The sequence below is a fragment of the Fulmarus glacialis genome, unplaced genomic scaffold (genome assembly GCF_000690835.1).
Source record: "Fulmarus glacialis isolate BGI_N327 unplaced genomic scaffold, ASM69083v1 scaffold12811, whole genome shotgun sequence".
Lineage (NCBI taxonomy): Eukaryota > Metazoa > Chordata > Aves > Procellariiformes > Procellariidae > Fulmarus > Fulmarus glacialis.
In genome coordinates this window covers 74,637-97,685 of record NW_009193503.1, presented here as the reverse complement: position 1 = coordinate 97,685, position 23,049 = coordinate 74,637, and the positions used below count along the sequence as shown (strand labels likewise).

The window sequence follows — 23,049 nt, the reverse complement described above, 5'->3', positions numbered from 1 at the left end:
AGTCTTGCTAAGACTGTTTAATCTCCCAGCTGTAGTGCATTAATAGTCCTCACTATAATGTGTTTGTGTCAACTGTCTTTGCTCCCAATGTGATTGATAAAAGGTTGGAAATGAAATAATAAAAGCTCCCGTTGCATTCATCTAGCTGTGTCAATAAGTGGAACAGAAACGCTTCATTCATCAAGAGGAAATTCAAGATAAATGTAAATGATTATAATCACTCCCAAAAATATGCTTGTACCAAATATACATAAATTTGTTGTTGTTCAGAACTGTTATTTGGCTTTTAATAGTTGAAACACATTTTTGTGTGTGTAAATAATACTTTGTGCAGGCTGCTTTTCCCCTCTCTTAGTCTTGGCATATATTACAGAGGTGGGTATCAGCAAGTAATTTATCCTAGCCTTTTACAGCAAGCACTGAATGAGGAGACCAAGTCCCTCTGCTCTTCCAACCAAGTCCACATAATACCAGAATTGCTGAGAAATACTTATGTTTTCAGGATGTTGTGTTCTGTTATGAGGAGGAATCCACAGGCACTAGTCCTTGCAATATGAGTCATTACTAATAATAAAAACAAAAACACAGACCAAAGAAAGGTTAAGGAAGCAGAACAGATATGTTCTTTACATTCTGCTGTTTTGGAAATGAGTTGTGGTGGTACTATGAAAAAGAGAGGTTGTTGCTTATAATTAATAGACATCTGTTTGGATTAATAGTGGCTGTTTGGAAACTTCATTCAATTAGAAGAAGTTAAAATATAATAATTATGCATAAAGTTGATGGAGACAGTAATAAGCACATTTAACCCTTCTGTACTGGATGTTTACCTTTATTCTTTTGGCTGTGTAATGGGATTTCTTTCATACTTTTGCATTTGATAAGCATTTAACCTTGCCTATGTGGCTACATACGGCTCAAAATCCAGCAAGGAATTGGCTTGGTTCCTGGTTTTTCCCTGCAGTCCCCCATCAACAATGCTCTAAATCCTACTTAGCATGTCACCCTGTACTTTACTGGTCTGGTGGCCCCCTGGAGCCATCCAAAACTCTCATCTCTCTCCCTCATCACCATCACTCCCCCAGGGTACCACCCAAAAGGTGAAAGTATTCACAGCATGATGACAAGCCAGCTTTACACATCATCTTCCAGCTCAGATTTAATTAAACAGGTTTCTTTCTTCCTCTCTTTTTCTCCTTCTCGCTCTCTTCTCCCCCCAATTCCTCTTGCTTCTCTCCCCCCTCTCTTGCACGCACTCGCTCTCTCTTGTTCGCTCTCTCTCTCTCTCTATCAACCCTAATGAAGCAGTATTCTTCATCGATCCTGCTGATTGCCAGCCCATTCCTTTTGTTTGTTGGCACCGAGCCATTCAGCCGCACTCTGACAGCTCAGCTCGTCTAATTAGCTCTGTTGTTCTTTTCCCCATGTTTCACCACGTTGCAAGTTCAGTTGAAGTTACCACAAACTTAATCCTTCCATTCCTGCCATAAATTCACATTCTTAAGCCGCCTTTATTGTAGAGAGGAGCAGCCTTGTGTGGGGGACTGATCTTCAAGACCTTAACATCTGACCTTTTTATAAGCCCTTTTTCCTAAGAAATAGTGGCAATACGTCTCTGGATTTCTTCATCGTATCTGCTGTACACCATTTCCTTAGAAATGAAAATTCAACACAATAATCCTGCTACTATCTTCTGCATACTGTTGTGTAGTGCAGAAACACTACACACAATCCGGTGGGTTTTTCCTGGCAAGAAAATTTGAGGTTTATGTGCCTGAAAATGAAAAAAAAAAAAGCCCAGAAACACCCCACCCCCCAACAAATAATAATTAAAAAAAAAAAAAACCCACACACCAAACCAAACTTGCAGAGGTGGGTTGAAATCTGCATCTATTCTATGATTGCAAACAAATTCATTAGTCATCCAAAGAGTGCTTAAGTTGTAAGTCTTTAACAGCTTCCTTTGTATTGTGGCTATTAAGGGAGCACAAGCTCAGGGAGGTCAGAAGTTGAGTTGTATTCCTAACTTTATTTGAGGGCTTTGGGGATTTCTGTTGAAAGTAGCATTCAGCTAAGCCAACAAATCAGACTCCATTTCAGGTAAGGTAGTACTTTCTTAATAAAAAATGGAAAGCTTGTTTGTACAACCTGACCCTGATGCTGCAAATGTTAATTCCCACATTTGACTCAAAGGGATAAGTTCATCAAGAGGATTACTCACTAGTATAGGTAGGCATGTGCATAAACTTTGCCTGTATAGTGATCATGTGTGCTTATTCCTTTCCATGAAGTAAAGCTTGTTTGCTTGTGGAGTTAATGCAAGTAGATTAAGCTTGATTTCTGAACATTAGAAGGTGATGGTTATGTTATTTAAGATTGGATTGGCAGCAACATCATCTTCCACAGAAAAGCTTTGGATTTTATTACAGACCACAAAAGATACACTAACGTAACGTTAGGGGTGATAATGATAACGTGTCTGGCAAGGGTTTCTGTTCAGCTGCTGAAAGAAAGCAAATTTTTAATGAAGAATGAGCTATGGTTTTTGTTACATTTATTCTAAGTACAAATTTTTCGGTGCTCCCTTACACAGAAGTCTTCACTTGAGAAGTGGGTTCCTATGAACAAGTGGACAAAAGGATCATGGTGTCAGAGCCGAACTCCACTTTCCAATATAATGTACAGCAACACACAGGATTTCCCAATTTTACTCGATCAACTAACTGTACAAGGGGAGGCTCACATTTAGGGAATCTTTTATCAGAAATTTGGCCTGTACCAAACAGGACAGTGGAACAAATTTTCATTGCTTTGCTAATAGCTAACAGTCAGTGACAAGCATATATGTTTCATTTGCTATTCAAAAATGTGGGGATTTTTGTCCTTAAACAAGTTGTGGGTCCCTGTAGTTTATATTTATACTTTATATTCATTTGTATATCTGTATTCATTTGTAACATTGTTGTGGCACAAAAAATAAAGAAGATTAAAAGCAATTCTGAATGGAAGATACCTTTAAGATAACGGTTATGCATATTTTGTTATTTATGTCTGTTGTTTGATCAACTTGAAGTATTTGATGAAATGTCTTGTATGTGTGTGTATGTAATAGGTTCGCCCGCCAAGACCTCATGTTGTTAAGAGACCCAAGAGCAATATTGCTGTGGAAGCACGAAGGACTTCAGTTTCTAGTCCAGAACAGTAAGTACTTTGCTGCTCTGCTTCTCTCTAGTTGCATCAACAAACAGTGCATTCAGAACTGGAACTAGCCAAAGGAGAAATTAAAAAATACTACAGGTCAAAGTAATTTTTTAACTAACAAAAAATTTGTTTTTTAATTGTTGGAACATTTTAGAGGAAGTATGAAAAAGCAAGAAGCCAAAGTTTACTTATTGGAAAGTTCTGGTTTGCCAAGTTAGACATAATCTGATCAGCCTGTTTAGTGGAAGTTTTCAGGTTTTGGAGGTTTGTTCATTTATTTGTTGTTTTGTTTTGAACTATGCTTTAAATGAAATTGTTAGCCACATTCCTGCAAATTCACTGTTCTTGCCAGGCTTTGCCTGGAAGATAGAGAATTTTATGTTTTACAGTGATGGCAGTAAGGGTTGTGTCTCATGCTTGTCAGAGTCCCATTAACAGAAGGTCTGTAATGAGCTCTATAGTGAAGGCTTGTAGAGCTTAACTGTCTTGCATAGTACTAGAAAATTTATCATTTCTTTAGATTTGACTATGAAGTAAACAGGGGTAATGTTCCAAATAAGTTGTACTGCTGTAGCTTAATGCTAGTGAGTAAAATGGGTTGGTTTCCAACATCTCTCCTGTTCATACGAACAGTATATTCTGTTACCTTGGAGAGATTTTTCAGATAGTTTCATGAATGTCACATATTAAAGTACTTTTTACATAGAAGACAATACTGTGTATTGTTACAGATATTTTTAACATGTTGCCATAGTTGAGTTAAACAATAGGCCATCAAGTGAAAACCTAAAAAGAGAATGGATATATTGAACCTTACCAACATAGCCCAAAAGACACTACTGTGTGTGACAAATATATGTGTAGGCTGCATCAATATGCTTTTTGGATTTAAAATTACTTGGATTCTTTGGAGTGTAGCTGCTTCAACTGTTCAGAAGTACAAAAGATTCAACAGCACTAAGTTCTGATTGGATACAGAGGCTGGTATTAGCTGTACTTCTTAAGGGTCGGAAGAAGCAGGTTGCCTCCTCTCCGTTCAGAATTTGGGAATCTTAAGAACTGTGCATTTTGCCTGGGGTGGTTGATCTTAGAAGAAGGCGGTGTGAAAAATGTGGCTAGAGCAGTGACAGAGCTGCTTGGCACTCCAGAGGAAACGACTGAGCAGTGAGGTAAGAACAGCAGGCAACAGAGCCCTATACATTTTCCAAGTCATGTGGCAAGATTAAACTGGTATTCCCCGCACATGAAGCATCTTTGGTGCTGTCCTTGAACAGTGAGCGGAGTAGCATTTTCCAAATGTCCAGTATTGCAGCATTGAAGCCTTAGCATGAGAAGTCACACTGGAGCTGCTCACAGACTACAAGCAAAAGACTCAGGGGCAACGAGATGGTTGCACTGACCCAGTCTGTCATAGAGATTTCCTTGTAATTCATCTCAACCTGCAGCATAAAGTAATTGCTTATATCACAGCCACTTTGCATTATTTGTTTATGTCCCAGCCTGTGGTGGCTTTATTGTCGGTAAAGTGAAATGCTTTAGCTGATGCCCAAGATTACAGGATATTTGCTGTACCTGAAGATACTAAAATCCCATAAAAAGAAAAACGGTTGGTTTCTTTAAACACACCTTTTTCCCCACATGTGTACCAGTTCCCTGTCACCGCTGTTTGAGGAAAAAAGAGATGGAGGTTGGGTCCCCCGCCACCCCCAAACTTAAGTGCGTGGCTGGCTTTTTCCCAGCCACTCTAGCATGGGGAGATATTCCGGCTTTTAGCTAAAATGAATGGTCACTTTTAAATTCTACAGGACTATTTATCCATTTTATAGTGGAACTTGGTTGCCCTCTTGTGGCATAGATTGCAAGTCCTGCAAAAGGGCTTGTGCTGTTACAGGGTGGTAGCTGTCCCTGCACAAAGATTCTAGGAATTTTTAAAATAAAAGTTTTTTTCTTAATATTTAGTATGATGACTCACTGCATGTAGGTGAAGGATAATTGAGTCAATTTAACCATTATGTGTGTTTCATATGAAGGGTTATGCATATTTGGATTCAAAAGCTGCTTGATACTCCAGTGTGGCTTACTGCTAACATGTATTTTCAATTCCTACCAGTATCAGAACAGAAATAAAAGTAAACATGAATGATAAATGTAATATTTATACTAATGCTAGTAATATATTGAATTGCAATTATTATATTACTTGGTTTTAATTTATTGCTGTTGATTTTAGCGAGTGTTTACAATTCAGCTGCTTTCACAGAGTAAAATATGAAATTTTTCTTGTGAAAACGATTGACAATAATCTACAAAAGATAAAGAAGATGCTTTGTAGCTGTAAACTGACTTATTTCTCTTCATGATGATTTTACTGATAGATTTTTTCATCTTTTAAATGTGGAAGAAAAACAGGTAATGTTGCTAGTACCACTGACACTTGCTATGTGGTACCAGTTGTGGTCTCTTCCTGATGTTTCACAGCTTTGATATTTTATCCAGTTCAAATGCAGTGTCACAGCAGGAACTGATGTGTTTTCATTCCATCCTGTCGTCAGCTTCAGGTGGCAAAACAAACTTTGATATAACTAGTTCCAGACAGCTAATTGTAGAATATTGCACTCAACCAGATCTCCTGTAAGGTGTCTGGTTAGCATGTTTTAATAAAAAGAAGTTGGAGCAGCGGGGTAGACGGGACACACGACACGCAACAATGATGACACTGTCACTACAATTGTGGTTTTGGAAGTACAAGTGGAGGAAATATCTAACCTTGTACTTAACTAAAACTCAAATAAATGGCTTACCTAAGAAATAACTTGAGGTGAATGCCTTTGAAATAGGTAATGACTCAGTAATCCTGACCTTTTTCCTTACTATTTATCTCAAAATGACATTTTGAATAAAAGAAAAATATTTTTTTAAATAGTAATTAAAGATGGGATTTTCATGACATTTTTCACAAACTTTTTTTTCTGTCCCAGTAAGAAATAATCTTCCTATATTGTTCTGAAATGAAAACATAAAGCCAGGTGTTGTCTCTTTAAAAAAATTCACATTGTTTTCTCTCTCTTGTATAATACTAAAATGAATGAAAACACCACAACATATATTTTCACTTGTGTTACTTGGTAGCTTTGGAATACCCTTATTGCAGATCAGAGGAGATTCTATGAAAGCAGCGGCAGTGCTGAGAGGGTGCTTTTCTTAAACTAAACTTAACCAAAATATTTAGCTTAATTGCACTGGCTCCAAAACTAATTATTAGCCAGTTACTTCTCTCAGGTGCTCATGTGTGGGATATGTTTGTGAGGAGGAGCTTCTGTTCAATGAGGAGTTTCTTTCTCTATTTAAAACTAACGCTAACTTTTTGGTCTTGAATGATTACATGAAATGTTCAGAGACGTTTCCCTCTTTAGCTCGGACTGTGACTTTTGCATCCTCCTGCCAGTTGGTGGAGGCAGGATCCTCAGGGCAGTGTGCCACTAACCGCTACACAAGCCTGACGCCCAGTGAACTCATCGCACAGGGCAGCCTCTTTCCCATTTGTTGCATGTCATCTCTGAAAGGCATCCTTTCAGTTGTTACATTTATTAATGCATTTCTTATGATATTAGGAAATTTGTATCTTCAGTTACATGAGTTAATTTCTTTAATGTGTATAAAAGAAAAACATTGTTTTGGGGGTATATGTGCTCATTTTCTAATCAGTCTTCAATTAAAACACAGGAGGGTGAGAGCAGTGACTTCAAAGAACACCGAAGATTATTGCTAATGTCTGTTGTTAAACCATCATATTTAGAAGAGCTGGTAGAAGAGCTATTGTTTCCCCCATCAAAATTTTTAGTGAAATTTTCTTCTGTTTCAATAGAAAGGTTTTTGGTTTTTTTTTACAATTTTATCAATAATTCAAGGTGATAATTAATTTGTGATGTTTATGATTCTTAAAAATTTGTCATTAAATCTAAAATGTATAATTTTTTAAAAAGCTTTTTTAGTTACAAGGTAACAGGATGAATTTGTAGATGAGAGCTCAGAAAATGCTGGATTACCACCTGGGGCAATCCTAGACACGTGGGACATGCCTCCTTAAACACAAATTAGTTGTTCACAGAAATAAGATGTTGCATTTTTAACAGATAGGCAGTTTTTTGAGAGCTCTCTTTTACACCACAGCAAGATTTCCCATTAAATGTAGAATAGGCTTCCAGAGTGCTCTAGGATCTGTCTTCTGTAAGTACCGACTAGCTGGCTTCCAGGGCATGCAGAGTGGGAGGAAATTAAAATAGGAAATCAGAGGGTCAGGCTCACAATTAACAGCATGTCAAAAGGCTCTTGGGCTGGCTAAACCCATGTCAGTGCTGCAGCAGTTCATTACGGCTTTCCAGAAGCTGTGTAGGACTTGGTAGAGAAGCTAATGGCTTTCCCTTATATCATATGAATAAAAATAGGCTGCAGTGCAATAGTGGGTTATTACACTGAATTTAGTATGAAGTCAGCGTGATGGCTGTGTTAAATGATACAGGCTCATAAAGCACATTAAATTCCAGTTGTTGTAACCAGGCTCTCAGAGCTCTGCCATGCACAATTTGGGTATAGTGAAGGTTTTCCATGGCATCACTACAAGCAAGGATCTCTCTACTTAGGAAGAAAGCTAAGCCAGCAAGTACCTATTTGAATGCGGATGGCTGGAACCAGAAAGACAATACTGGAGGCTATAGCAGGCAAGACTGTCTGTGTGCGCTTTGGTCCCTCTACCTTGGGAAAATTGGTGTAGAGGAAGCGAGATACAATGAAGGTGGTGCCAAGAAAGCAGATGCCCAGCAAAGGGACAGCAAATGGGAGAGAAACGTACTGAGAGCAGTCGGGTTTTGTTGCAGGCCTTGCCAAACAAGAACCGTAGCACAAGACAGGCAGGACTGCCCTTTGGGAACCCCCGTCTTCCTGGCTCTCCCACCTTTCCGGTATGATGGTTTACACGAAACTACAATTTTGGGGCCTATTTCTGCGGTCTGCTGTGGAGTGAACCTACCGAATGTATGCAGCTTGCCTTTGTAAAGAGATACAGTATCTGCAGGGAAATCGATGAATAGATCCTTAGTACTGAGTAATAGGACAAAAATGGGAAACGACTTTATAGAATCTTGCATCTAGATCTGTCAGAGCAGGCAGAGGTGTCATCCAGCTTGTTCCCACTTTAAATTCTTTCTTAATATTTCCAGCTCTAGAAAATTTGTAAATAATTTGTAAAATTCATAAAAACTATAGAACAATTAGTTACCTGCCTTTACTGGGTGTAGTGATCACGAGCTGTTGGTTTTGTTACCTGGTTGGATGACTCGTGATACGAATTTTTTTGTTTGTTTTAATTTAAAATATCCTTTATGCTAATGTTTTTGTTTTTCTGGAAATACTCTGCTCCTATGAACGTTCACAGTATACAAAGTAACACTTTAAAAATCAAATAAATATTTTAATATTTTTGTTAGCTCACAGTCGGGTGTACTGAGTATTCAGATATGCAGGAAGGAATTCCAGTGATAGGTCTGTGCTTTGTTCAGTTTGAATAGTTACTAGGTAATCCCCTCAGTCCCAAGTCTCCTATTTTATACTGGCAAGAAAAAGCCCATGCATCCAAATCCCTCATTCTCTTCATTTTACTGTCTAAGAGGGACAAATTCCTTAATTCCCTAGAGCTGCTGTATAGCTATTCTTTAAAAAAATGTATTAATAAAAAAAAAATCCTCCCTCAAATTTGGGAAGCCCTTTTTAGGAGAATAATAACAAGAAGTCCATACTACTCCTTTGTACCATAATCTTTATAATCAGGAAAAAGCAACACAGTTAATAAAATACACAAATTTAATTTTCTCATAACTAAAATATCTTCTAAAATTATTACAGAATTCTCCTTATTAATTCCCATATCCTGTACTCACATTTTCTGTATATATTTTTTCTATCTCAAGTACATTTAGGTGTCAATTAAATTTGAAATATCTACATTTGTCAGCATTTCATTTTTGGCCAGTGTGATGTGCTGCTGATTTGTCCATGCATCCTGACACATGAAAAAAGCTCCTGAGATGCAGATCTTCCTCATTAAAAAAGAAACCCATACTATCATAATGGTACGCAGAGCCATGGAGCGCATCCCCAGCTTTATTGCACTGTGTATCTGACATGATATTTAAAAAGGAACAGCCACGGCTGTCAGTACTGTCATATGCTAGTGCTAACCGAAGACATGTTAAACTAAACATTAGAAAGAGATCAGCAAGTCATCTGCATGGTAACTCAGCTAAGAGATTAGGTAGGCAGGAGCTGGTGCAGTCATGTGGAGATGATGAGGGTTGTAGCTGTGACGGACACATCCTTTTTTCCCTCTCAGACTGCAGCAGTGCCTGCCTTGTAGCCGGGCTTGCTGTGACCTGCCTTTTCAGAGACAGCTCTTTGTGTATGAAATTCTAGCAAGTGGTGGGTGGCAGACTGCAGGAGAGTTGCCGAATTGGGTTAATGAGGGAATAGGCACTTTTTTGGGGATTCTACTGCCTCAAGCTAATAAAAAATTTAAACTTGGACAATTTTAGATTGTTCATCCCTTATCTTGGACCAAAATCTCTTACAGAGCACACCAACAGTGAAACTTAAGTGCTTTCTTTTTTCTAATTATGAGATCCCACTTTCATTTAAGGAGTCTTGCAACAGCAACAAACCTGGTGCATATTAACTTGCTATATATTTAATCTGAGCTGCACTGAAGAGCAACTGATGATCTAGCCAGCAAGATCCTATCTTACTTCTTCATAGTTTGTTCCCAGTTTATTTAATATGTGCACACAGACACGATGCATTTGAATTTAGCATAGTCTGAAGGCACACGAAAGGTATCAGAGGCAGTGCTTTAAGGGCAACTGCACAATACATTTTTATATGCAGTTACCAAACATCTAGTGTATCAGCAAGATATGTGGAAATTCAATATTGCTCTTGATTTCTGGAAATAATTTTAGATTTTCTGGAATCATGTTAAATGGTAATTTACTCTCCTAAGACAAAAAGACATGTGTATGTAAGTTAAAAAAAAAAAATTAAAGTATCTTTGATTTCTGATTTATTTTAGGTGGAGCCTTTTGTTAATGTAAATTGAAATTTTTGGATAATAGTCACTTTCTTAAAAAAAAAAAAGGGGGGGGGGGGGAAGAAAGTTAAAAAAAATGTTATAGCAAATTTTTCCTAGTGCAGTGGCACCACCTCACTTCCCCTTCATGCCTATTATAGCAGAAGAGAGGAAAAGAACAGCTATGCAACAGCTTTAATTGGAGTACCACAGACTGTGATTTAACGCTATCAGCTGCATCCACGGCCACCACTATTTTAGACTTTTTATTAATTAGCTCTGACCTGGTTGTTAATAAATATTTATTCACAGCGGCAGCTCGGGCCCTCTTGAGCTGTCGGTTGCGGGGTCCAACTTCTCTTTTTCTGACCTAATCTTTTAGACTGATTTTTGTAACTTTATTATATAGTTATTTAGTGATTGAGACAAAAGAACTAAAAGAGTGAAGGCTGAGTATGAATTCAAGTGCCACTAGAGGTAGTTTGTTAGTATGTCTGTACTATAAAGGCAACAAATCAAATTCTTTCTCTTTCTATCCATGCTTTTGGTCCTGTTCTGATTTCATCATATCCTCGCCTTACCCGTAACGTACATAGTGGTGTGATACATTTGCATTGCTCTACATTGCCTGCAGGATCGGGACCTATCCTTTGTTCCACATGATGAGCCTGATTCTGCTTACACTGAAATAACAAATTTTATTCTGGACCTCAGTAGTAGCAAAATTAGACTCCCATCTCAATTGTGCATTGCTTTGGTTCATTCACCATCTATGTTTTGATTCACTACAATAACTAGGATATTATCAGTGATATGTGGTTGATAAAATGAAGATGTTTGGGAAGAGACCTCATTTGGATGGCTAGAAACAATGTTTGCTTTTATGATCGTAGGGATTTCTTTTCCATTGTTCTGGTGATGTGGGGAAGAAAAGAGAGACCTGTAAATGATGCTCTCTAGCAACATCTATCAATGTTCATCAGCCTGTTGTTTGGTCCATAAGACATACAAAGGTGGTTTATAATGCCGTTGAAAAGAGGTTTTCTTGGGTTTTTTTTTCATTTCCACTCATGCAGAGTTAGATATGCCAGAATGCAACTGAAATGGGGAGAATAAATAAGAAACAATAAGAAAGAAAAAATAACTGTTAAAAATTGAGTACATGTTTTATTATAAGTGCATATAGTTTTGGTGGCTCTACACAATGTTGTCCTTGAGTTTTAGTAGATTGAAAAGCACTGGGCCTCTGATTAGTACTGGTAAACCTTGATGTGCTTTTACTGCTTTCAGTTACTTGGAAACATTTGTCTTAATATTTAATTTGTGAGAATATATTTTCTATAAGCTCTTTTGCCATCCAGAGCTTCAGTGTTTCAGAGGAGAATGAACAGTGGCCCTTGCTTCATACTTTACTAAGATTAGGATATTTTAGCATTACAAATGAGGCAATATTTGCTATTAATTTCTTCATACTCTTCAACTTCTTCATTCCAGTGTATTTCTGCTTAAGTACCCTGACCCTGTACTCTTTCCTCTTCTACTAAAGCTGATAGTGCATTTAATTGTTTAAAGCAGTGATAGCCACTTCTGAATTTGCTCCTGGGAAAACAGTGAATCTTAGAAGCTTCTACTTTATGCAGAAAAGAGTAATTTACTGGGTTTTTGGTTAAAATGAAGTGAAGCAACTGATAGCTACAATAAATAATAGGGAAAAAAAATTCATAAATTCAGCAATCTTTAAATATTTTTCTTTTATCCCCCAACCAGTGTATATTTACCCAGACCTGTATAGGCATGCACAGTTAGTTTTACACTCACTAAAAATTTAGGCATTGTCTTCATTATGTCCAAGAGCAAATCCTGGAGATCTGACCTCTGTGTATAAAATAAAGATGACTAATACGTTCTTTTCAAAAGTCTGGTGAAATGTTTCTGGTGATTGTTGGTTTGGGTTTTTTTTTTAATTACAGTTAAAGTGTATTTCCAGAGGCACTTCTTAAGAAGTTTTCATCTGAAAGGATTTTTGTTCCAGGCTGCTGCTGACGAATTCATAGATTGATAGTTACCATCCCGTGATGCAGGAAAATTTGCTTGAGTCCCGTTTCTGCCAGACTTTGAAAGTGGTTAACCATTGAGGAAAGAAACTTATACACCTTACTTGACAAACTGCATTTCATATAAATCCTTGGACAGTTTTGTTTTTATTCTAGTGTGAAGGAATTTCAGATCTCAAAACCAGATACAAGTAGGAATTGTTACCCTCAAGTCAGCTCCTCTCATCTATCAGACTAATGTCAGTCTAAATATCTATAAAGCAGAGAGGTAGAACTAATATTTGTTTGCTTGTAGTCAGAGCTCAGAGAATCTGAGGAGCGAAGATGTATTTCTGAAGAACAAAAAGATGCCCAACTCCCTAGAAAATGTAGTGGGGAAAAGGTGGGTTTCTGTATTGGCTTCTTGTGCAAAATGGGTGTGATTGCAGGTCTTAGTACCCTTCCCGACTAGATGGGCCCCTACATGTTTTTAGAAGAGTTGGATTTTCTACCTGAAAAGTAGAGCTCAAGATTTACCTGCAGAGCTCTTTGCGGTGGCAGTCAGTCACGTTCAGAAATGCTTTAGAGCTTGGTTTCTCTCTCCTCTGGAGCATTGAATGTGACAACTTGATAACCTCCTTTTCTCTTCCTGTTTCCCTCAGCCTTGTAAAGCCTATGCGACACTATACAGTCTTCCTCTCTGAGGTCAGGAAGAAGATCCTGTCTCTGGCTTCTCTGAAAACTTTTTCTTCTCTGCTCCTTTTGAATGGTCTATCCTTTATTCTTTCATTGTATTAATTCAGATTTCGAACAATGGGTTTTGCATTGGTCAGGGTGCCTGCTCCTATACTTGGAATTTGGAAATGCTCCTGCAGTCTCTGTTCGGCGCTTGATGAATGTTCAACATTTCTCCTGCTTGTTTGTTTTGATATTTAGCGGCATGCAAAAGCATACTCCTGCATGAAACACTATGCAGCAATGCACAGCTTATGGTTTTACATCGACTCGAGCTCTGTGGGATGTAACCCTTCCACTTGCCCTTTGTTCCAATGTGCTGCTTGTGTTCCTGTCCAAACCTTCTGCCATTCTTCCTTGTGCAGTGCTAGCTGTGCTTTTTGGATTGTCCTGTGAGCCTTATTTAGTGCGGTTATTGGCTTTTTCTTGTTTCACTTGCTTGATCCCAGCCTCTCTGTTCTGTCAAGTGCCACATCCTCAGTGAGTATGGGGAGTCGCCTTGCAGATGTCCTCCGAGGGTTTTGAGTACAATCTGACCTAAAATTATACAAGAAACAGGAAGCAGTTTGTTGGGTTTACTCACTGTATTATTTGTATCTTTTTTAATTTGTAAATTGTTGTAAATTCCCAAACCTCTGTAACTTAGTCTTGCCTAGTTTTGAAACATGGTGCTGAGCAGCTTGGCTGTATTGCAGCTACCCATCTGTGAGAACTGTACGTTTAAGCACTGGCTGCAGGATTCCGCCACCTGCCCAAGGTCCCATGTTAGGGGAACAAGTGTTGCCTGTCAGCTCCTGTTTACCTGGCCTGAGCGTATCTTTTTGAGATGAGAGTAACGCTGTCACGTGGAGGGTGCACACTGATGCAGCTCTTTCTGCATATTTGAACATACCAACCCCGGAGGGAGGGCAGTCTTGAGCTAAGGCCTCACTGAATGTCACCCAGAGGATTTGTTTCTAACCTCACCTGTTTGAGGATTTCTAGGGCGAGAAAGGGAGATAAATTGCACAGAATTACACTCAGTCTTTTAACAAATGCAGTTACTGGCTTGACCAGAACCTGTAGGAAGAGGTGCCAGGGTACTGTGAGCTGCTGCTTCAGAAATCTGCATGATGCCAGATCAGGGCAGTTCCGGGTGCTGGGAGATGGATGCCCAGGCACATCTGAGCAACTGGAGCCTGCCAGATGCCGTTGTGTTAGACTAGGCTGGAGACAAAGGCTGCCAGTTTGATAGCTAAAATTCATTGTGTGATGCAGAAGGCAGGTTCAGAGACTGACAGGGACTGCAGGCAGTTGGGCATGGGGAGACAGACATATAGGTTCAGTAGCAAAGGGCCAGAAAAATGTTCCCACACTCTTGTGTTTGGGGTGGAGGAGGCCAGGCCACTAAAATGGTTTCTTTGCAGAATATTCCTCAGGGGTTTTTTGCAGTGTGATCTAATGCTTAGCAGATGAGCACGTATTATGTGAGAAACTAAAGATACGACCGAGATTTGCAAGATCACCCTCTTCCTAAGGAAATGTACCATCAGTTGTCCGTCTCATACTTGCATTATCACATTCTTGTGTTGCTAGCTGGAATGCCTGCTATTTATGTGTTGATGAATGAAATAAGATGGGCTGTTTATAAATTTGCATGATATAGATGTATTATAATAAAATATGGAAAGAGGAGGAGGGTTCTTTCGTAGTATCTGGTTTTGCAGGTCTCACAAATATTTTTTTAATTGAAACCTCGTTTAAATGCCACAGTAAAACTGGCTGCCAGTCAAATGCCAATCACCACAGATATGTATGGCACTTCTTGTTATTAATTGGATGCGCATTATGCTGCTGTTCTCTGTACACAGAACCAATATGCAAATCTGCTGGTGTTCATTTTTTTGCTGAGGTATGTGCAAGAAAAGCATCCTGCTAACTCAGCCTCGGCTGTAAATGTAAAATAGGTGTCTCCATAATGGATTGTGTTGTTTCTTGATAAAATGACACAAATGTAATCATTGGAACTCTGCACAGCGTTCCCAATTATTGCAGGAAAACACTGAATTATGTTCTGTGCTGAGTTAGCTTGAAGCAAGAGAATGTAAGTGCCTGCAAAACACAGGGCACTTTGCAGTGCACCTGCTCTGGCTTCTTGTGTAAAACGACTGAGCACAGAAGCAGTGGTCCGCCTGAGGGAGAGGGCCAGACTGTCAAAATGGAGAGCTGGCGTCCAGTTATTCCTGCTCCCTCATCAGCCTGTCTGTAACTGCATGATCACAGCTTTCCTCTGAGTACTTCCCACTTATGTCTTTTTCCTTTCTGAAAACCCCTCGAGTGCCAACTCATCTTTGTATGTCCTTCTGCCCTTGGTCACTTTGCTCGCACACCTGCTGTTCACAAGGCGATGTCAGCTGTATTTTGCCACCAAAAGCTTTTTGTAAAGCCATCCATCTCCTTAGTAAATACTTGTTTAAAAAAAAAAATTAGACAGACAGTCATTTGCAACATGATTTTTGTTTCTCTCCTAGGCCTCAGCCGTACCGGGCCCTGAAAGAATCTGATAGTGCTGATGGGGAAGAGGCGGTCAGTCCAGAAAAATCAAAAGAGCCTCTGCCTCCAAGCCCTCTGCTCTCAAGCAAGGCCACAGAAATCAACCTTCTTGAAGACATTTTCCCTAACTTAGAAGTAGAAACACAGCCTCAGCCTCTCAGCCAAGCTAAGAGCCTAGAAGACCTGCGGACTCCCAAGGAAGAGGGAGATCAGCGATGCACATTTGATTACCAGGTTTGGACAGGGTTTCATGTATGCTGGGGGGTTTTGCACAGAGCTAGGGCTGGCTGTCTTCCATTATTCTCTTTTTCGTATCATGGGGTAGATGCATCCATTTTCCAGCCATTTGTTCATGCGTTTCAAAGTTCATTTCTGAATTAAGAAATTATCAGAATGGGACTCAGTTATAAGACAGTAACTTTTTCCACTAAAACTATAGCCTTTACTTCTAAAGGAGGAAATATTTGCCCTATTCCTCAGAATCTGTTTTGTCCGTTGGCTGTCACACAGAGTTATCTTTGAAGCTGATGCTCAGCAGTGAGAATGAATACCTGGGAATTTCCAGGTCCCCTCTGAACTGCATGTTTTTTAAATGACCTTTTAATGTGGCCATTTTGATCTAGGCATCATTTGTACAATCTAGATTGCAAAAGAGAGATTCTTTATGAAGAACTTCACTGAATATGTGCAGCTTAGAAAGTGCCAAACTAGAGCAGACTCTGAGATCTTCATGTGGCATGAATGAAAATAATGTCATTTCTACCTTATAATAATATTTAATTTAGTGTTATATGCAGATATTTCATTTGACAGCTTTCTCCATGCAGCAATTAAGGCTTCTCAATTTCTGTACCTTAGATACAGGTATATGCTCCTTACTTGGCTAACAACAGATGCCACAATATGTCACAGCTGAACAACTCATTAGAGGCAGAGCTGGAATTAAAACTGCAGAGTCCTGCTTCTGATTTCCTGTATGTCCGTCTAGGCTGCAGGCTGTTGTCCCTCTCCACTGTTCACAGTCTGTGGACAGATCCTGTTCCACTCATAGCTCAGCAGCCTGTCTTCACTTTATGCTCTATGTTGTGAGATCAGTAAAAGTTAACTTTTTTTTTTATGCTTTCTTGCAGAGAATGGACCTTGGTGTGTCTGAGAGGAACAGGATTGTGCCAACCATGAAGCTGTCTCACCCTTACAACAAGCTGTGGAGTATGGGTCATGATGATATGGCTATTCCGACCAAGTATTCCCAAAGCTCACCGGAAAGGCCCTTGACCGCACTTGGTACCATGCCGCCAATCACAAGGAGACCCCGAAGCAGAGACAGCATTCTGGCTCCTGCAGAAAAGGATGACTCAAATCCTGCCGTTCAAGGGAACATCACCATTCCCAGACCACAGGGTAGAAAGACTCCTGAACTGGGGATAGTGCCACCACCACCAGCACCCAGGGCTTCTAAGCATCAGACTCCAGCTGGACCAACAGAAATTCTCACTACTCACACTACAGGACGTAGCCATTTGGTTTCAGATCTTATCCCAGAGCCCTTTGGAGTTGGTAGTGTGTCCTTAGACCCTGAAATCCAGCAGTCTGTAAATTATTCCTCTCATCCATCTCAGCTTTTATCCAGTGCTACCAGCACCGCTGAGATGCTCCAACCTGTCAAGGTGAAGACAGATAATACAGGTAATGAAAGCGACTACCTTCTTAATCTCCTGGATCCATTAAAAACAGCCAGCTGGCAAAGCAGTGGCCCACAGCAAGGTCCCCGCAGCCTGCAAAGCTCAGCCACTCCACCTTCTGCTGCTAGCTTTGTCTCAGTGGCAAGTGACTTTGTGCCTCCTCCAGCTGCACCATTTGTCCAGCCACTTGGTTATCCTTCCCCAGCACCACCACCTTTTTTACAGCCATCTCCTAATCCATTCACGCAAACAGTGCCAGGAGCCCTTTCAGTGTCTCTAGTTAGACCCCCAAGGGGCTCTTTCACCCCCTCTTTAGGTCACGCTTATAGCTCTAGCTTCATAACACCTAATTCTAGCTTCTACCCACCACAAAGACCTCAACCAAACATTTCAACACTATCCATGCCAAACTTGTTTAGCCAGGCTCCAGCTATGCCACCAGCTAGCTCCTTATTGCTGCAGAGCCACAGCCCTTCTCCAACAAGCTCTCTACAGCCAGCGTGTTTAAGTGGTCCTTCTAAAACCAGAACGTTACAGGTGGGCCAGTCCAGCTCAAAGGTAGATCCCAAACAAGCACTAGCTCTCCTGTCTAATGAACCCCCTTTGATCCCTTCCAGGCCAGCTAAGGGCTTAGAGTCAGTGTTACTATCCTCAAAATCTGAGGAGACAAAAGATCCATTTGAAGATTTGTTAAAAAAGACAAAGCAAGACGTGTCATCCACGCCAGGTAAGGTTGAACAGCTCAGAAAGCGATGGGAAACCTTTGAGTAACGCTCCCAATGGCCTTTTGATGTCCCTTTGGAATTGACTGAGGGTTTTTTGTTTTTTTGAGCCAGCATAAAACCAAGCATTTCTTTTATGGAAGGCTGAGCCAGGATAGCTGCAAGACCATCACTGTGCTGCAATTCACACATGAGCGCTTTTTGCCCAGAGTTCAGAGTCCCCCCCATTGTCCTGGTCCCTGCAACTGCTTCCTCACTCTCCACCACTGAAAACCCCTGTGACTCTTGCACTGACCAAAGCATGAGGGTAGTTGGGTTTGGGTTTTGGTTTCGTTTGATTTTCCACACATAGCTTTTCAGACAATACTGCTGAGGAGAAGTTACTCCTTACCTTGTATTTTCAGTCCTTAGCACAGCCGGGAGCATGACACGGCATATTGTACTAGTGTTCCCTTCCTGCCTGTGTGCATGGTGTTCAGTTTTTCTTGCATTACACATACAGCTATCATGTTTTGCTTTCACATGTAAAGTGCAGCAAACAAACCCAGACTTGTGGTCTGCACTGAATTGGGCTCCGAGTTTGTCCTGTCTTGAAATACAGGCATTCATTTAGGTTATACTAGGTGAGCTTTTGTCACAGATTTTTGATTTCCCTCCCCCAATACACTGACACTAGAGGTAATAGGGACCTCTCTGGTGCAGAATTGGCATAATTCCTTGTTGCAACAAAACCGTAGCACAGAGCAGTTGCTCAGGGTTTGGTCTTGCATCTCTGTTGGGAAACTGGAAACACCAGCAATTGATTTTCTTTTTTGGGTTTTTGTTTATTTGGTGGGGTTTTTTTTTGTTAAATACATCAGAAAATAGAGGCCATAAAGAGTATCCTAGTTCTTATATATGTGTATGTTAATATTACATATAAATATTATAGATGGCAGTATATGAATGGGATGTAACAATATCTTACTTGACTATTACAAACAAAAAAAAAAAAGAGAAAAAATTGGGGTATAAAAGTTCCCAGCTCATGAGTTCAAGTTAAATGCCAGTGTGCTGACAAGATGGCCTGAGTGCAGATGGATTAAAGCTGCAGTGCTTGTACAGGCAGAAGCCAGACTCCAAGTTGAGCTGAGCAAGTGCTGTAATGCTGGGAGGCCAATGCATGACAGCTGCCTGTCACTGCTGGACTTCAGAAGTGCTAATTGCTGCCTTGAAGCAACTGGGATTTCATTCTGGTCTGCAAGGCACTCGGCTCCTTCAGTCTGTCTGAAAAACCACAATCTTTATCCCGCTGTTGATGACAGCCGTTTGCTGGTATAACAAGACATTAACTGGACCATGACATGGACTGTGAGGTCACGAACTACAAAAATGCGATGAAAACGTTAAAGGGTACGTTCATTCTGATTTTCTAAGACACTTATCTGTGGCAATAGTATTCTCAAGAAACTTCACCTTAATCTTAGCATCCCTTATAGAACCTGCTGTCTTTGCAGTGATCGTTTTTGTTTTACTTAAGTGGTGCTTTTTTGTTTTGTTTTGTTTTGTATTTGGGCACAATCTGATGTAAAACATGTTACTCTAGAAGAGGTAATCACATCACCATTAAGCCTTTGATAAAGGAAATCATTTTGGACACATGGGGAAATTCTTGTAAAGCTTTATCTGATTTCCAATGTATCTATTTTATTCATATAATCTTGGAAGTTTTCTTACTCTAGTGTATGAAAATGGCTGTCTATGCGTTTGAGTCTGTGCAATACAAAGGAAAAATACTCTTAATATCTGAAATGCCAACAGTTTGGGAAAAACCATAGTATTACATTAATATTATATTTCTGTAAAGTACTGTTACTCTGACAAGCCATTCAGTTGGATTTGTATTTTCTTTTTGTGTTGGAAGACAGATGGTTTTAGTATTGCATAGTAAAATATTTAAAGTCTAAGATAATAGCTCCATTTTATTTTATACAGTTCAGAATATGAACGTTATATATAAATTCAGTCTGGAATTTCAGATCTCCTTTGCTATGAGCTACATGATAAAACTTTCTCAGGTATGGTGGATATGTACAGGCACCAGAAAGTTCTGCATACGACATGCCATTTGAATTTCACATACCCTTTTTTAAAATTTTTAATGTCACACACTGGTATATACTGAGTAGGCCTATTATGCATGCTTAGCTAAATAGAAAAACCCTCAGGTAATTCCGTATCACTGCAAATCCTTTTCCATCTCTGAGTATTTTACTCTGCCCATATTATGGAATATTTTATGCAGCTGATTTTTGGACAAACAAGCACTCTTGGATGATTTTTTTCTTTTTTTAAAGTCAGTTTTGAGGCACTGAAAAGTATTAACACAAATGGCATTAATCACCCTTCACTTTATTTTGAAGGGGGGAAAGGTGGGAGGTTGAACACACCTCTGACATCCAGGAACACAAGGCAGCACTCTCCTGGAGTTTGTGACCTTCCTCACTTCTTGAATAGAATTTGCAAGCAGGAGACTTGTTTACGTGCTTCTCATAATAAAGGAATCAAACTATCCCTAGGGCAGTATTTAGTTTTTTTGTCTTATTTAAACTCAGGAATTCCTAACATGATTCATTCCTAATAGTGCCAGATGTAAACAAAGCGTGCTTGTCTGGGAGAGCAAGCTCGGATGTAAAACATTTCTTTTTCTGATGTAGAAGTATTTTTGATGTTTTTACTAATCTAGTATAAGCAGTGTTCCTTTTACTTCTTGTCTGGTACTATTCATCAATGACTTTATATGCAGCTTTGTACATTTTCCTGTACTCACTGTACTTGTTTGCTTGTTTGGTACTGCTTTGCTTATTTACAGGTGCTTTCTTCCATTAGAAATAACTTTTATTTAAAAAAAAAAAAAGACACTCAAGTTTCTGATGCATCTGACGCTGTACAGATGGTAAAGCCATTTTTATATCTTGTTCACTCATTAGGTAAGAAACAGTTTAGACACTGCAATTGGCAACTGTTGAGACATGCAAGAATTTTATTGCTGAAGACCCTTCTCTCATTACCTTACATAATTATGAGAGGCTTGTGATTTCTCTGCACGTACTAGGGATTCTTTTTCTAACCTGCAATGAATGGTCTGAGCTGCTTAAATATCCCCCCCTGCTTTTTTGTGTGTGTGGAAAAAATCAAGCAGGAGATTGACATCTGGCCAGTTTTCTTTCTGGTTAGGAGGTGGTAAGAGTCTGTCAGTAACAAATGACTGCAGTATTTCAGGAGAAATAACATCCCTTTAACCAACCATAGGAACCCACTGATTCAATGACACCCTGAAGAAAGAAGTGTGTGCAGTAACATTTCTTTTGTTAAATAGGAATGTTTCACGCACTGTCTTCAAAAGAGCATGTAAGTACATGATTGCTAACTGCTTCCTAAACTCTGTCCATTTGCACTGCGGCATTTAGTCTAGTCTACATCTAATACTATTTTTTAATGTGTTTTGCTCCCTGTACACTTACTATGCAGGCTTTATGATCAAACTGATTTTTCCAACGTCAGCAGATTAAATTGGTTAGTAGTGAACAAGAAGCCTGTTAGTTGCTGCGTCTTACAACATGCAGGTTACAAACAAATTTTTTTTTTTTTTTTTTTTTTTTTTTTACTTTGCTTCTAACTGTTGGAGGTTAACAGGTTTAGGTATTTAAAAAGTGAACCAGTGAAGACAAGAGCTGCTGCAGTCCCACCCTGTCCTTTGGGAACAGCAATAGGTCGTGGCGATGTCTGAGACAAATTTCTGACAATGGGAACTGCACTGCCGGGTTCCACTGCAACTGAGCACAGGTCTGTGACAATCCTGTACCTATATTTTCAAGTGGCTCCATGAAATGGCATTATAAAACAAAAGTGAGCTTGTGATTCTTCTTGTAGCACTGTAAAATTAATTGCTTGATGAGAGTTACAAACTTTTGCAGAGTAGGGGCTATACATAATCTCACCATTCTTTTAACGGAAGCATAAAGATGGAGCAAGGGCGTATGACTATAGGTAGAGCTCACTTTGAGTGACGTATAAATTTCCTGTGGCAAGTTTGCTTAGGTTATTGCCAGAAACCTTGTGCATTTCCCAGGCGGCTTGGGAATTACATTCCCAGGGACATAAACTGAATTGGCTGCTGTCTTTTGTAAACTGAACCCATTGTTAGTCTTGGCCTATTACACTCTAGTGTGCGTTTTGATTAACTATCTCTGGTTTCAGGCTTACCTGAGGTTTTTTTTTAGTGCAGCAGTTATTGCAGTGCCGAAGTGACTGTCACGTCCCATGATGTAGATGTCTTGCCGTATGTGGCAGCAGAGTCGACGTGCATTGAGTGTGGAGCTGGCTTTATTTCTGTGAGGTGCGCTAGTCTCTAGGTATAGCCTTTTATTTCACTGCACATGGATATCTACAGTTCCCAGCAATCAGTGCAGCCACCTGAATTACATTCCAGTCCTTTATTTGCACATTCTAATCTCCTTTCTGTCTGCTGTTCCAGTTCAACAGGCTGCTCGCTAAGCTCTGTCCATGTGACAGCTCTCCGGCCAGGAAGGGCTCCCAGCTTGTCCTGCAGCTCAGCTATTGTGGTAAAGACTAAGACATTCATCCACTCTAGCTTTCTCCCTTCTGCTGGAGATTGCTTGTCTCCCGTTCCTCCAAAAGAGGATTTCTGCTGCTGCAGAAATCTGTCCTGACTCATGCCACAGGATCCAATGGCTGTTAGGTATTTCATGGCTCCACAGTCTGATTTTTGCCTTTTTGCTCAAGAAATAGGGATTAATGGTAAAGTGTAGTAGCACATGCTTCAGTACAGGTGAACAGAAAATACAGCAGGTTTCAACAGCCCCCTTCTACGTTTCTACAACAGATCTTTGGCTGCTGTGCAGATCTGCTTCGTTCAGGTCTATGCGTAGAGCTCTGGTGTGTGACAAATAAAAATAGTCAGAAATTTAATAAAATTTTAACTGTAAAAGAGGCATTGAGATTTGCAGCTATGCAAACTGTGTGTTACA

At 39.7% G+C, this 23,049-nt stretch overlaps 1 protein-coding gene across 1 annotated transcript in view; it reads left to right on the top strand.

The window, feature by feature from the left end:
- The window catches only part of DENND1A (DENN/MADD domain containing 1A), a gene marked incomplete at its 5' end in the record, with an annotated part of 209,147 nt that extends 191,079 nt beyond the window's left edge, over positions 1-18,068 (top strand). The window contains 3 exons of the mRNA XM_009587477.1: positions 3,113-3,201; positions 15,594-15,849; positions 16,746-18,068. Coding sequence (XP_009585772.1) covers positions 3,113-3,201; positions 15,594-15,849; positions 16,746-18,068 — 1,668 coding nt within the window. The remainder of the gene's footprint in view (positions 1-3,112; positions 3,202-15,593; positions 15,850-16,745) is intronic.
- Between the last annotated feature and the right edge of the window lie 4,981 nt (positions 18,069-23,049).